We start from the raw sequence: 16817 nt of genomic DNA on the forward strand, positions 1-16817 counted from the left end.
TGAATGCTCAACATTAGCACATAATCATAGTTAGCAATCTACTATTAGTCCTCACACTAGGGTGGCTGTTAGCACAACAGCTTTTTCTACTATGCAGCTTCAACATTTGTGCTAATACCATAAACACTACTAGTACTTTTAATAGCACACACCACAATGAGGTCACCAACACATAATAGTAGCTACTACCCACTTTCTCTAAATTGAGAATTACAAACCACCCATGTGACCATTGATGGACTGTTACATGATGCATTTGTTTGTTTCTATTTCTGACAATATCATAATCTAGATTATATATCTGACCCATTAATCTGTTGGCTGTTAGCTGCTTCTTCACTTTGAGCTCACATGCACGTCTATCTATCTATCTATCTATCTATCTATCTATCTATCTATCTATCTATCTGAAAAATGTATGTTGATAATTAATTGTAGACATTGCATTGTAAATGTATGCAGTTAATGCAGAGCTCCCACTCAATAATTTACAGTAATATAAAACCATGTGGTTGAACATATACACATATGCTGAATATAAATGTTGAACACATACAAGGATATTCATATACAGTATGAAGCATAACATAACAGCAATAACAATAATAATAACAGTAATAATATTAATAATATTGCAGAGTAATAATAAAACAATAATACAGATAATCATGTGTTATATTGACCTACAGAGTAATTTATAATACCAATGGTGAGGCCACCTTAAAACGACAAACAATCTATCCAATCAGCTTTGGGTATTTGATTGAGCTACAACCCTTTTAGCCAATGAGATTCTAATTTTTGGAGTGAGCTGTCAAATCGCAGGCCGGCGTATCCTGGAAGAGGCGGTGCGTTTCCTCCGCTGGCTTTGCCCAGTCCGGATGTTCCCCAGTAGCGAGCAGCGCTGTGAATGTGGCAGCCGAGGTAGACAGGGAGTGGTAGACAGGCTGACCGGAGCACGGGTTTTTGTCTCTTTTCTTTATTTTTCTTCACTCCCGGCGCCAGTCCTTTCCAGTTTATGTTAGGCCACGGCTGGAAACTTGTTTGTAGAGCAGAAAAACCCGGTTGCTGCTGCTTTTTTTCGGCACTAACCGGTGTCGTAGTGAAACCAGAAGAAAGAAGCAAAGGGAGAAACAACATGGGGCGATAATGAGAAAGGAGGTGTTGTGAACCGACGATGACTCTCTGGGAGGATCCGTGAAGCTTATTTATTTTTATTTATCCCCCCTCTTCCTTTCCCCCCGTGTCTTTCTTTCTTTTTTTTTTTTGGTTTTATTTTTCCGTTTTCTCCTTTGGGGGTTGTGCTTTTTAAAGAAAGGCAGCGGTGCACAGGGCTGGAGGATGGACCAAGCCGGCATCCTGAGAAAGTTTATCCAGGGGGTGAAGACCATGAGCGAAGGGGACGAGGAGAGGGGAGAGGACAACTTCGGCAGCGACTTTATGGTGGGTCAAAATTATTATCATATCTGTCTCAGCCGGACCTCTTTGCCTTCATAATTTCCACCTTTTCCTCCATATCCCAGCCCCCCTCCCTGCCTCCTGGCTCCCTGTATCCCCCCGGAGGTGAAGCAGGGGCGGCCACACTGCCCTCTTCCTTTTCCTCCCATTTCCAGGCTTTACATGGCGGCCTAGCATTGTCTGCCAAAGCACAGAAACACCACAGGCTCCTCTTTCTTTAATTTAAAGAGAAAAACAACAAAACAAGACACGTTACGCGTCTCTGTCCAGGCCTGGGCTCTTTTTTTACACAGCTTATCTTGAAGGTAAATACCAGGCAGTGCAGTCTTATTGTGTCTGTCTGCTTACATTGTGTTAACCATGCCTCATTGTTGGGATCCAGTGCAATGATTCACTACAATCCAGAGTATATAGCACAGATCAAAGCATCTCATAATCATTTCTTACACATGCAAGGGGTCTTTTGAGAGTGAAAATGGCTTTTGTTGTAGGAAACATACACCGATGACATATTTTCTTTGCCTTATGATGAACCCAGTCACAGGTTTGTCGCTTCATCACTGTGTTATTGTGTTGCAACTCTGGACTCTAAACAGGGCTTCTCCCAGTTCTGTCATTACGTGGTCATAGTAGTTTATTGACTTTGATTAGGACATGTCAGGAAATGTTGTGCTATCTTGAGTGCGTATAAACATTTATGACCTGTGTTTGCAACAGAGCAGTTTGTAGCTGCAGGTTATGGTTTGGTTTATGTCACATAAACATACTGTACGTTATGTTTCAGGAAATTTAAGTGTGGTAATTTCGTTTTTTTTTGGCAAACAGTTTACTTCTTCTCCGTCTGGTTACAGATGCAAACACACACACACACACACACACACACACACACACACACACACACACCCTTCTCCTTACTTCTTCTACTTCATGCAAGCTGCTTGCTGGAGCTTGCAACATTCTTCTCTTGGCCCATTTCATAACAGTGTGTCCTGGGTTTCAAACTGGAGCTCGACTATTGGGCACACGTTGGATAAAATCTGCACAAGGACAGGCCGTTGTCTTTGAAAATACATAACGAATGGATAAAACTCTATGTACTGTATGTGTCTAGTTGTGTGCAGATGACCTGGCCCATCCTGTTCTTCGAGCGTGTTTCAGAAAACGAAGGGGCGTGGGGGTGTGTAGCGGATATTGCGCAAAACCCAGACTACCACGGGCGTTAGGCTGTATGAGAGGCATTGAAGAAGTGCTTTATGGATATGGGAGACAACTAATTGGGACTAGTAGATGTAATCAGAAATACAGAAACTACACTATAGCCGATTAGTTGGAATGATTTTCTAGTCTAATCTTTATAAAACTGCATTTTCATTGGCTGATTGTTTCTATTAATCTTATGGTGTCACCATATTATAGAAAAAAAAAAAAAGGGTTCCATTATCAGTTTTCCCAATAAAACATCTCTCCATCCTTTGTGGCTACGGAAAATGACATCCTTTTATGGGAAACCCAATTTAAAAATTGTACTGTAACTTTTTGCCACGTTCTGATTCTTGAGTCTTGAGAAATAATATCTGTTCAGTTTCCTTCCAAATCAGATTTATTTGCATGAAATGAAATAATTTTTAGTAGATGCTGCATGCTATTGTACCGAGCATCAGCCAATGTTTACGTCAGATGCTGCTGGTCTGTTGTACCAATTTTAAGCCTTAGTTGAAGCTCTCAATTTCTGCAGTCAAACTCGCAATACCGCAAGCGTATGGGCTGTGCTCCTCGGTACACTGAGTCACCAGAACGCCCTGACATAACACCCTCTTTAACTGCCTATTGTTGTTTATATATAGAATGTGTTTTATAGACATAATTACAGTGCTCTGGTAGGGCAACGAGTCAGAGATTATACGCTTTGGTCAGTACTTGTTTTCAGCTGCAACAGGAACACTTGAATTTTTTTTTTCTCCTGGCACCCAAATGTGCGAAGTGTTATTTTCTCCTGTTCTGTCGTGGTCCTGTCATGTTTGAGCCCACCAGATTTATTTTTGTGACCACCCTTTTTGTCAACATTAGTACTGGATGATGTTAATTATTTTAGGAATTTCATTTACTGGCATTTCTATGAAGAAACATCAGCCACTGATCTAATTACATGGCAAATATTGGTGTAACCAAAGGGTAAGTTGGACACGTTTGTTCATGAAATAAAGAGCTAGATTACATGGTTTTGTATTCTCTTATAGCCAGTATTTGCATATAATCCTGTGTTTTTCTGCTGAGTATTTGATAGAGTATGTTGAACTAGACACCTTTGCATGGTAGTGAATACAAATGTTAGTGAGAACTATATTAATCGTTCAAACCTGCACAGGTTTATGACCCAGTTTTTACCCAGGCTGGTCTGATTAGGATACATTTGAAAGCCCAATACCCAACAGTACAAAATATGTACTGTTGGGTATTGGGCTCTGCAAAGCTGGGGTATTTGTGCAGTCTGTGGTTCCGTAAAACCAAACAATGGCAATCTTACTTGTTTCACAAGAGTTGTTATCAACTGGCTCTGTCAACCCACGACTTTCCAAACCAGCTATTAGTACGCTTATGTAAGGGAGCCAGAGTTTTATAACAAATAGCCATTTACAGAGGCTGCACTGTGGGCACATCTAGTGAAGAAGGTGAAAAATGTGGGGGGGGGGTTGATTGTGATACAATAATCAAAAGGAAACTTGCAAAGTAACTCCTCTAAAAGGTCAGATGAAAGACAAAATTGCAGAAATATGATCTGGTGTAATTAAATATGTTGGATTACTTGTAAATTTTTGCTGCTTCATCTTTTGTGATCAGCTCACACAAAGTTGATCATAAAAGTTGTCACTGGTGACTCACAGATCTGGCTTTGTGAAGCTTAATTGCTGTATGGGCACAGCGCTCGCTGCCTGCTGTCTCAGAGATGTGTATTTTGCACTGAAGTTTTGATGTGTCACTTCCTGTGGGCAGAGAAAGTGTCTGTGTTTGACACAGACTTTTATTTTGGCCAAGACAGAGAGAAAGAACAGCATTTTCTGGTTTGTCAATCCAGGGGCACTGTTCTTCTCTACATTTATTATATATATGTATATGAAATGTATATTTAGGCGGTACTTTGAGGACAGTGAGGTTGTAGGAGTCTAGAGTTTAGCTTGAGGCCAAGATGATTGAACATGCAGCTGTTGATGGACATACAGGCTGCAGGGATTGAGCTTGTGACCTCTGTTATGGGAAACCTGTAACCATTAGAACTCCCTGCGGCCTGAAAGAAACATGCTGTTACAGAAAACGTTTTTCCTCACAGTGTTGTAGACATGCGTGCTTCAGATCTCCGTACTCTGGCAGTGTAATAGTGGCATTACAGCTCACATTAAATGAACCTCCAACTTGTTGTCAAACTGAGAACAGATTCCTTTAAACACAGTGTAAATCTGTGTGTGTTCATATGCCAGGTGCCCTCATGTAGCACATGAGCAGACGTCTTCGTGTGAACAGATGCCTGCATTTCATGGCCTACGTATGGGCAAGGAGGAGGCGCTGAAAGTGTCTTTATGGAGATAGTTTCACAGGTTCAACAAATGGAGCTACAAAGTACTTAGAGTTAGAAATAAAAAGATTTTTATGGAGCCTGATGTAAAGACAGAAAATAAACCACACAGCTAAAATCAAAATGAAACACAGCTCTGTGTGATCTGGTACCTCTGTGATGTTTTACCTGTGTCACCACACCAACTTTGATATTGTTCTCAAATACACACATTAAAACACATTATAATATTTGGTGTGTCTGTGTGTATGTGTGTGTGTGTGTGTTCCTGCCCCTGCCCCACCTTTGTAAGCAGATTATTCCCAAGCGGGGCATCAAAGAAAGCGAAAAAGTGCAAACACACACTCTTCTGTACACATGTCCTGTCGGGGAGACATAAAACACTCAGAGGGGAGGCAAGAAAATGAGATGTGACACTGCCAAACCTACTGGTGTGCATGAGTTCTTGCAGGTTTGTGCTTGTGTATAGTAGCAATTTCCATTGTCAGCAGGGGGGCTTCCCCTTCTGCTTTCTGGGTTTGTATGCGTGTGTGCATGATGAGCCCCCAGCACATGATCTGGAAGCTTTTTTGCCCCCCCACGCACAAACCCCGCACAGGTCACAGATGCAGGGCTTCTGTTTGTGTGTAAAAGCATGGTAGGTTAGTTCTGGCACTGTGTGTGTGTGTGTGTGTGTGTGTGTGTGTGTGTGTGTGTGTGTGTGTGTGTGTGTGTGTGTGTGTGTGTGTGTGTGTTTTCAACAGAAAGATGGACTTGTGTGTTCAGGGAGCTTTAATTAGAAGCCATTCTGATGATCTCAGGCCATTAACGCAGATTTTAAGGTTATTGTTGCAGGAACAGCTTAAGTGTATGGATGTGCAACCAAAGGTTTTTGTTAGTATGTATTATATGATATGAAAAAAAAACCCAAACTCTTTGAATCTGACCCATTATGTAGTGAACTGAGGCATCACCGCTAGTGGCTGTGTTTAGACTCATCAGTTATTGTGTTGGAAATGAGCTGTGGGGAAACAGAACCCTGACCATTTAGCTTCTACATTTATCTAAAAAAATAAAATGGATGCATAGTGAACATGGTGTATTTATTCAATTATTTACACCGTTTATATATAGCTGCTTAAATTAGACTTGATACTCCTCTCTTCTATCACCTAAAAATGAGAAGCTTGTTATGTGTCTAGTGGTCAGTGCTGTTTGTGTGTGCGTGTGTGTGTGTGATAATCTCTGTAAGGCCTACTCATGTTACTGTAACAAGACTTCCTCATTTCTTTTGGTGTCACAAGCCTCCTTCTGTCTCATCCACCACCTCCTACAGCTTAACCCAGAAACCAGCCTTTTGCCCTTAAGCTGGATGTTTCTCAGAAGAGATGCAACACAGTATTTCCACTCTTGTGTGTGTGTGTGTGTGTGTGTGTGTGTGTGTGTGTGTGTGTGTGTGTGTGTGTGTGTGTGTGTGTGTGTGTGTGTGTGTGTGTGTGTGTGGCTCTACACTATGAAACTGGCTGACCCACCGACGAGCCCGAACCAAGAACTTTATTGACCACATGCTTGAATATGTGCATAATACGTGAAAATACGAGGAGTCAATTAGGCCTTAAGGCAACTCTCACACATCAGAGAGAAGAAGAAGAAAATCTCCTCTGGAAATGAGCCAAATTATTATAATATCAATAAACAAACACAGAACGTTCTATGGACGTCCGAATATAACTACAGTGAGGGGTCGTGAAAGGGTGAAAGATGTAAAATCACGGCAGTCACACGGTCACCAGTTTGACCCCAGATACAGCCGGCGAATATCTGAGCAGGAAAGTGATTAATACCCAAACACTGAGCACACACTCAGCACACAATGAGCTCCTGTCCCAGATGATTGGGATTATATGCGGTTTGTGCACATCTGCTTCCTGCTGTAGGCCCAAATCCAGAGCGGGAAGTTAGCACCAGCCAAATAGCAGCACTATTGACTGTGCATGGCAGTGAAGTCAACCAGCGTGTCAGACTCCTTAGGCTGTGTGTTTGTGCTTTAAGGAATTATTTCCCTGTTGATCAGTTTTTGTATTTATGCAGTTGGTGTTAGAGGTTGATTGTGGTTCGAGCGTATGGTAGAGAAGAGAATTACTGAGAAGAGAGCCGGGAGGTCATGCTGTGAAAATGATGTGATCTTTACAGAAAAAGTTACCCGGCGGTCAGCTGCAGTGGTTTATGACCGAAAATTCAACATACTTGTGTGTCATGAGTTTGTGCATTTATTTATTTCTTTGCACCACATTGTTTTCACTTGTTTTTTATGTTCAAATTGAAAATGTGCATAGAAACAGGTGGATGAGAAGGAGCTTCATGTCACACAGTGAACTTCTGGTACATTCCAAAGTGTTCTGCTTATTGTGATATTTAATTTTCCACTTCCTTCACCTCTACTCAGCCCTCATCTGTTTCTCCGACTATCCCCCCCAATGTCTTTCCCATCCACAGCCTTCCCTTGCCTTTTTCATTGTCTACTTTGTTTTGTCTCCTGATGTTGTCAAGACACAAACTTTATCAGTCAGAGGAAGCAGCATGAGTGGATTTTCTGTGATGTTCTTGCTTTTCTAAGCCTGTAATGTAAATTGTAGTCTGTGTACTGAACATGCATAGCTGACTTCTCAGCTCCCAAAGGAAGTGGGTGCACAGGAGTGTTTTAAATGGCTGGTTGAGTCAGGTGCTTTCAGTTTAGCACAGGTGTGAACAGTGTGACCATGTCGCCAACCACATACACATGAAACGGACGTGTTGACACAAAGAAGCAAGTTAAAGGCTGATGCATATATACTTAAATAGGTTGAGAACTATATTTGCTTATGTGTTTTTTTTTCTTTTTTCTTTTAGAGATTCCTATTTTTAACACGATGTTCTGCTTTTGGTGTTCACTTGCAAAACCTTTAGAGTTGCATAACAGAATAGTCATGGTCTGATTCTGTCAGATGATTTAGGAATTGAAAATGAAATCATGATGGAGACAAAGACGAGTCCGATACCGAGAGCATGTTCTGGTTTATGCCAGTGAACGTCTGACTGCCCCTCACACGCCTACGTGTGTTTGATTGTTCATGTCCACCAGCGCGCTCAGTGCTCCACTGACCTACATTGGCCAGTAGCCATAAAGCGACTGCACAGTGAGTGCACGTTTGCATGTGTGCATGCAGTTTTGCAGCTTTGTTGGCCGTAATCTCTGTCGGGATCTCTGGCTAATGAGGAGGTCTCCCACAACCACAGCCAGGACCCCTGACTCACACTGGTGGTCAGGGTGTGGTTTTGTGCTATTTCCTTTGATGATGGCACTTGAACCGGTGAACTCACAGCACATGAATGACATGATGACATCTGAAAGATATTTTTTGTTTGTCACCAGTACATTTAAATGGAATAGATCAACATTAAATTAAACGTTCAATCCCACATTTCTATACGTTAAAATGTTGTTCAGGCTCACAGCTGATTAGCTTAGCTTAGCACAATGACTGGAAATAGGTGGAAACAGTTAGCATGATCTTTGTCTGTTTAATTTATACAAAAGCTGTGAAGAAAATGTAAAAATGCCATTCATTGGTGGATAATTGCTGCAGTAATTTCCTGCGTGCGAGTACAACAGCGTGAACAGTTTCTCATCTAGCTCTCAGATAAGTGAATTCCTCAAAAAGTCAATTTTTTCCTTTAGTACTGTTGCTGATTTGTGTTTAAATCATAACTCCTTTCACAACCACACATTTCATTCATTCGTACAATTAAAAACAGTTGATGCAGTCCCATTTTCTCTGTCGGCAAATCTAACTTTGCACATTGCAGCGTTGTCTGATGGAAGGGCAGAGAGAGAACGCCAGTCAGGCTTATTGAATTGTCAGGGGGAGAGAAGCAGAGCGACGGAGTCAACGAGAGCCACGCAGACCCTTTTAGTGTCTGTGCATCTTTTACCCGTATGCTCGGAGCGCTGGAGATGGATTTTTCTGGGAGTATTGTTAAGGGTGACCTATTTTATTCTGTGTGTGTGTGTGTGCGTGCGTGCGTGCGTGCGTGCGTGCGTGCGTGCGTGGCAGGTGACCCTCAGTACAGGCTCTCTGCAGCTGGTGTTTGACACCCCCACTTCCTGGCCACACACACACACAAAACCCCTTTCCCCCACTGTTTCTGCAGGAAAAGGAGATTTTCTGCCAATCGGTGCTCACTGCTGAGTTCAAGGAAGAGAATGTGTGTTTCTCTTATGTGTGTGTTTGTGTGTCTGTGTTAATTATTCAGTGTGCCAGGGAAGTACAGCGATGCTGACTTATTCAGCCCGGAGACAGAAAGTAGGTTAGATCTCTCTCCTCACCTCGTTTTACCTCTGCAACAGTCTGTGTCTTTGCCAGGTTCTCTGTTGGTATTTTTAACCTATCACTTTTTTAACATCCTTTTCTAATCATCTTTTTTTTTTTCTCTCTCTCTGCCCGGTAACTGCCTTGGCATCCTCGAGTCATTTCAGGCCACGTTCAGTCAATGTGAAGAAACATGCGTGTGAGCACACATGACTCAGTGGGACCCTGAAGGGGGTCCAGGAAGTCGACCCTGGGCTTTTAAGGGGCAACGCCCTGTGTGTGGCAGTGGAAGTTGAGCATTCACAGGAAACTGGCCAACCCAGTCATGCTGTTTTACACTTCTGGCCCATAGGATCTAAGAGCAAGTGCAAGAGCAACATGGGAAAGATGCTGAATGATTGTAATTTTGCTGTAAAGCAGATAAAAAACAGATAGTATTCAATTTCAGTAGAACTTGAGTTGATAGATGACAATTGGTTGAACATGGGGCATGAAAATGCATCAGCCCAGTCTCAGCAAAAAGGCGCTATCAGCTAAACTTTGAAAAAAAGTGCAGGCGAAATCTATCAACTAGCAGATGTCCATCGCTTGTTTAAGTTTGAGTAATCTGCCTCACACGTTTTACTGCCAAAACCACAACAGTGCCGCGTAGGTGGTTTCATTTTATTCTTTAAATGTGTGAAAACCGTAGAAAACTTATTGAGTTTGTTTTGTTTTTTTTTTGTGGTGCTTTAGTTACATCCTTTTCCTGTGAGGTGTTTTAGCTTGTTCTGTTGTGCTTAACAAAAGTACAAATGATAGATTTAAAAAAAAAAAAAAAAAAAGAGTGCAAAACACCTTTTCAAATATGAAGATGACTTAATTAAAAATAAAAATTTCAAATCAAATCAAAAACTGCAAAATATGCACTGATTTCCAGCATCTCAGTGTCATGATTTCCTGCTTCTCCATGTATTTGTCTTTTATAACAGTAAATAAAATGTCTTTTGGCTTCAGACTATTGACGAGTCAACACAAGACATTTATAGACGTCGTCTGGGACTCCGGGAAATTGGGATAAGCACCAGAAAGTCAACTGATTAATTGGGAAGTCATATTTTGAGTAGAAATTTGAATAATTTACCTTTTCCAGCTTCTCAAATGTGCTGTTTTGGTTATTTTGTTTTATCTGACAAACAGTCCACAAGTCAGAAATCTTCAGTTTACTATCACATGATGAAGAAAAGAATGAAATCCACATATCTGACCAGTTCGCACGTTCGCGTTTGGCAAATTTGCCCGAGAAACGACTTAAGTGATAAATGCATTGTTAGAATAATTGCAGATTAAGTTTCTGTTAACTGATTGAATAACGCTCATTATTTCAACTCTACATAATTCACTCAAATCAAAATCAGCATTAATTCATCTCCCATCCTCTTTTTTTTGTTCTGGTCAGTGCTGCTCCATCACTACATCACTAACCTGAATAGAGGAGTACACTTGAGTACTGACTCATTAGCTTAGTTAAACTCTTAAAAACCAGTACTTTCCTTCTCCATCTTTTTTTTTTTCTATTTTTTTGTTTTCCCCCAGAATCAATCCTTTCCTCCCCCCATCCTCTCTCCCTCTCCTCCACCTGTATTTTTCTCTCCTCCTTACATTTCCCCTCTCAGCAGCAGGCAAAGGACTCTTCCCCCTGTATCATTCTTTAAAGTCCTCTTCACTCATGTGTGAGCTGACGTGCACGCTGCTGTGTGCAGCTATCTGCATATGTGTCTTTTTGTGCGTTTTTTCCATGTGTGTTTTCATGTAACAGAGAAAGTAAAGAGGAATTAGAAACAACGTCTGTCTGTCTGTCAGCGCGATGAATGATCGAATTTAACTATAAACAGCAGTTGGAGAATATTTGCGGACATTTTGAAATGCTCATTCATTATGTTGTCATCATCTCTTAACTTAATTTGAGTTGATGCAATAACACAGCCATGGATGAAAATGAGCTTCCTTGGGTGGAAGATGTTTGTGTATTTGAAATAGTAGGAAAACTTTATACTTTAATGTAACAACAGAGTTGCACTAATGCATTTATTGAAACCAGCAATTATCTCCTTATGTTTACTCATGCAAACGGAGTTGCATCTGTTGTAGTATAAATATGTTGCTAATTTGACAGTTGTTGTAACAGACGTCCCTCTAAAGTGATAAAATAAAAACAAGATACCAAAAAAAAATCACAATATAGATGGCAGTCAAATAGACAGTGTGCCAATGTGACTACCCTTTCTGTCAGATTACCAAATAAATTTTCTCAGTTGCCGTCCAGAAAATGTCAGTATGATCGAGTGTGTTGCTGACCATTAGAAAGCAGAGGTCACCTGTTGCTTAATTGAAATTAGTCAAGAGATACAGACCTTAGCATTAAAGTTCAGGACCTCCTGATTTGAAAAATAGAAATTGCAACTCTGAGTGCTGAAATACCTGAACACAGGGTCAAACTAAGGTCTTGATGAGGTGCAGAAGGTTACTATAATGAGACAATCATCTTGCACTTCCCAGTGTTATGTAAATAAAGTGAAATGGGATCTGAAGAGAAAATACACATTGTCGTTACAGCATTAGTGGGCTCGATCGTGCGTATGTTTGTCTCCACATAATGTGTTTTGTGGGTTGGGGGATCACAAATCACTACTGCCTGCCTTTTCTGCTCATTACGTATGTGTATATGTGTGTGTGTGTGTGTGTATGTGTGTGTTTTTCTGTGTCTTTTTCCGGGCTCTGGCCCAGCACAGAAGCAGACCTCTGCTGGAAATGTAATTCACATGAGGCCAGAGGAGCTCTAATGCTATTACCACACACAGACACAAACGAACAGACACGCACGCACAGCTGTGTTGCCGCCCACAGTTTCTGTCTGTACCTCTGTTTCTCTCAAATTCCTCTTCTCTCACTTGCTCCCTCCAATCAGTTTTTGAGTCTGTTGTCGTGGTTTACAAAGATGTGTGATGTAAAAGGAAAGGTGAAAGACCTAGTATGTCTTTAGGTTGTCTCTTTGATGCTAGTCTATCACAGTCCACTTGCAGGAGTTGAAAGTTGAGATGGAAGGTAGATTTGTGTGGTAATTTTATCTTTTTGAGCCATTTTAAAGTATGTGTTTGCAATATGAAAGATCATATGCAGGGTTAGCTGTTTGTAATATCAAACTGCATCTGTGTGCGCTGTTGTACACGTCTCTGCAGTAGCGGGGAAACGACGTGACAACAGGAGTACAGAGTAAAACGAGGACAGGAAAAAAAGTCTGCGGTTTGAGAGTCTCAGGAAGTCAGGATGTACGCTACAGTTTGTGTCCATGTAACAGCAGCACGAGGACAGTGCCAGAGAGACGAGAGGTGGGACCATTTTTCACACGAGGCTCCAGCAGCCCGAACACCCACGCTGACTTTCTCAGAGACAGAGAGAGAGAAAAGCTGAGAAGGGGAGTGAGAGAGGCAGAAAAAGTGGAGTGATGCCTAATTTCCTCACTCACAAGAGAGAAGAGAGTGACTGAACCAACTGAGAGAATCAAAAAAGACCCTTGAGAGCAATATCACGTGAAAGCTATTAGAGTCGAGCAGCGGGAACCTTTTTTCATGGCACAAACGTCTTGTCTCTCTTGTGAAGTTTCTGTTAAGTTTGACTGTGGTTCTTCAGGAAAAAGGAATTCATGGAAAAGAGTCACACAATAACATTTATTGAAACTTAAAAAAGTCCCTTAATTTGTACTTGAACCCTAAATCTCACGTTTAGGTGTGTAAAGTACAATCTGCTGAACAATGGTCAAAATATTTTCACCACTCCAGCAGGTACCAACCACGATGAAACTGAACATTTGCCCTTTTCATAGAGGACGATTGTCACATATGAAAACATTAAAGCTTTTAACACCAGACATAAAAAAGAAAAATTATATAAAAAGAAATTATGGAGCTCTTCAGAGAGTACATTTCCTCAGGTGAAGTTGCTCAGATGTAAAAAACAATTAAGTGGTGCTAAAATGATAATGTATTCTTTAGCAGGGGGTGATGTAATAATATTTTCTTTCCCAATATATTCCTGGTATTGGATTCTCATCATTTCTCATTTTGCTGAATGATGTTGCACTAGTGATTAAATTACAGTACATTTTTTAGAGTAGATTTTGACTCTAATGGATTTAATAGAATACCTGAAAAATGAAAGTACTTTCACACATTGAGGCAAAAACCTTGTAATTCACGTTACCATGGGAGATAAGTCATTTGCATCAACGCCATAACCAGAGGTAATAAATGTATATCTTTATGTGGCAGACACAGTAATAATAAAATCTCTACTTACTAATAAATCTCTGTCTTCTTGTCCGGCTCAAATGTTGTTTTAACTCGGTTTTATTGACATTCTCATTAGTGGAGATAACTTCCCTGATGTTTCTGGGCCACAGTGTCTGAGCACAGCTAGATGAGCTTCGTCCTGCTGTCAGACAAGAGACATTGTAATTGTTCTCTTCCCATTAACCGAATGTGTCTTCATCAGTGTCAGCCACTATTAGATTTGCAGAGTGAATGTGAGCGTTGAGGGTCGGGCAGTGTGTGTGCGCCTAACCTGTTTGTGTGGCAGCTTAAGAGGCCGGGAAACTAAGATACACTAAACAGCTTCACTGTAACTCGATCAAGTGTGTATGTACCTGTTTGTGGAGACACTGCGGATTAACAATTTTATTATGTCACTGCACCACAGCTCTTAGAAACTCTGTCATGTCACATCATGTTTTACTGTCATAAATGTCTTTCCTGTGTGTTGTCAATGAAAAGCAGATCCGACATGACCCTAAAACCTGTTGCTTTAGCAACAGTGCATTTATACAAACAAATCAAACTACTGTAAGAGTGGAGTCAAATGTCAGTATTTGCTATCTACTAAATATTTTTTCTTTCCTTTGTCTTGTTTATTTTCAGCGTTTACGGAGGTTATCGACCAAATACCGGACGGAGAAGATCTATCCCACCAACGTAGGAGAGAGGGAGGAGAATGTGAAGAAGAACAGATATAAAGATATTCTGCCATGTAAGTCGGGCACACCCACAAATGCACACCAACAACGTGTAAATGGTTCTTCCTCACAGTGGACGTTTTGTGTTATCAGCTGTCTGAGGTCACAGTTACAGGTGTCACTAATAACTGCTTTACATTTAGATGTATATACTTGCTCACTTGATTGTAACGAAACTACCGTTGATGATATTAGCTTTTTTTTGTTGTTAAAACAGGGAAAGTCAGAGATGGCTTAGATATAAATACCGATCTGTCTGCTCTGTTAAAGAAAAAGTTACGGAGTAGAAATTTGGATGTCTGTTTTTATGCGGACGATTGCATACTTAGTATTACAAGTTCCACATCAAAGATTTGTAGTTTACATTCATGGCTAGATTTCTTTTATTTATTTTAAACTTTAAATGTGGACAGAAATATACATAGAAAAATGTACATAGCTGCCAGTTCATTAGGTATACCTGTAGATACAAATTAAGCTTCATGGTCATTTTCTTTAGTTCGTTTGTTGACTCAAACCCTGGTTGGGTGGACAAAAGTGTCCAATTGTGTTTAACACAACAAGGGAAGGTTTATAGCACCAGGTGATCGGGATAACCTATGCATGAATGCATCTATCAGACAATATTTGGCAGTGTCTGTCTACATCTTAGCTGTTTTGGTTCACTCTGACTTTATGTGAGTCTTTTGTATCTTCTGTCATCTGACACATCCACAACAAAAGCAAACCCAAATATACAAAATTAGATTTAAACCAGATGCTGTCAAGCGACGACCTCAATCCTGAGCGGCTAGATCTGCTGGTTCAACAAGCTCTGTCACATTCCTGAGGCTGATACACAGCGATAACCTTGATGTGCTGCTGTTAATAGCTACAACACTTTAATTTGGCTAAATTTTAGGTGCGTGTTCAATGCTTGACAATATATTCTGTTTGAAAGCTTGTGTCCTGCGTGCCAGAAGCATTAAGACATTAAGTTAGTTCTCAGCTTTAAAGACTGGCACTGCTTATGCCAGAAAACAACTTTCAATTAAAGTTAAATAGCTTTTTTAACCATTTCACCTGCCACTGTTCAGTTTTAGCCAGAATTTCTTTACCCTAACCGGCTACATAAAAACAGATTAAATTAATAGAGTAAAGAAAATGATGTTGGCTAAAGACAAGGTGATGACAGAATGTACATGCAAACATTCATTCACTGTGCCCTCTGCCTTGTATACAGGCTCTCTCACTTAATAACTTGGTGGCTGGAGACCTGAAGCCTCCATGACACAACATCTGTCCTACTTTTTTTATACCTTTTATACCCCCCCCCCCCTTCCATTCATCCATCCATTTATCCACTCAATAGGGCTTTTATGAGCTGCAGATAAGGCAAAGGAAGGACTGATACATCCGTAACAGATGTGTATATATGCACACACACATATACAGGAATGAGGATATTGCTGTGCGTGTCCATTAACCTCTTCACATTCCACTTGTCCTTGTTTAGCCTCTCTTTGTCTCTTCCCATCTCATTCTTTTAGTTTTTCTGTCAATCCGCCTTTTCCTGTAAGAAGAAAATGTTTCAGATGCATCAGAATAAATATTTCATATTTTCTTTATTATTTTTGTCCGCAGTCGATCACAGTAGAGTGAAGCTGACTCTAAAAACGACCAATCAGGACACAGATTACGTCAATGCTAACTTCATTAAGGTAACATCCTTTGTGGAAAGTTAAAAAATATATACATAAAATATATAATAAAAAAAATTGTTGTTAATTGCCATACTTTGTTCCCTTCTTTCTATTCAGGGTATAGATGGCCCAGAGGCCTATATTGCAACTCAGGGCCCATTGCCGAACACTGTCATCGACTTCTGGAGGATGAACTGGGAGTACAATGTAGCTGTGAGTATGGCTCATTGGATAGAGTTAAAGCTAAACAGTGGATTGACCAATCAAGTACAAAAAAGATTGTAGCATATATAATGTTAATGGACTTATTTCTGAGTTTGCATGGGAACGGAAGGTTGTCACTTTCAGTTTTATGCAGTATTTTTTTATTAATGGTATATATTCGCTATTTACCAAATAGGAAAATTTTATTTTGGCTACATTTGTGCAAGGATTCAAGGATTTAACTAAACTGTTTTTGGAAGTGCACGATTTGGTTGTGATAGTGTACCTATGGGTTATAATCCTTTCTGTTTTGTCTCTGCAGGTTATTGTAATGGCTTGTCGAGAGTTTGAGATGGGAAGGGTAAGACGGGGATATTAAATCTCTTCATTTGCAGTACATTATGTATGGGTATGCAAGTGGACATACAGTCCATAATATATGTATCTGGACAGTTAAACTTTGTGTTTCTTATTCAGATGGGCTTTAGTCCATTTAATTTGTAATGAAATAATGGATACAGCATTTCAGC

The 16817-nt window shown here is 40.4% G+C and overlaps 1 protein-coding gene across 3 annotated transcripts in view; it reads left to right on the forward strand.

The window, feature by feature from the left end:
- The first annotated feature begins 894 nt into the window (after nt 1-894).
- ptpn12 (protein tyrosine phosphatase non-receptor type 12) overlaps nt 895-16817 on the forward strand; it is a 37839-nt gene continuing 21916 nt past the window's right edge. For all 3 annotated transcript variants that reach the window (XM_026326593.1, XM_026326592.1, XM_026326594.1), the window contains exons 1-5: nt 895-1443; nt 14307-14415; nt 16025-16101; nt 16201-16296; nt 16610-16648. In XM_026326593.1, the coding sequence (XP_026182378.1) occupies nt 1342-1443; nt 14307-14415; nt 16025-16101; nt 16201-16296; nt 16610-16648 (423 nt within the window). In that variant the 5' untranslated portion in view covers nt 895-1341. The remainder of the gene's footprint in view (nt 1444-14306; nt 14416-16024; nt 16102-16200; nt 16297-16609; nt 16649-16817) is intronic.

This window comes from Mastacembelus armatus, chromosome 23, assembly GCF_900324485.2.
Source record: "Mastacembelus armatus chromosome 23, fMasArm1.2, whole genome shotgun sequence".
Lineage (NCBI taxonomy): Eukaryota > Metazoa > Chordata > Actinopteri > Synbranchiformes > Mastacembelidae > Mastacembelus > Mastacembelus armatus.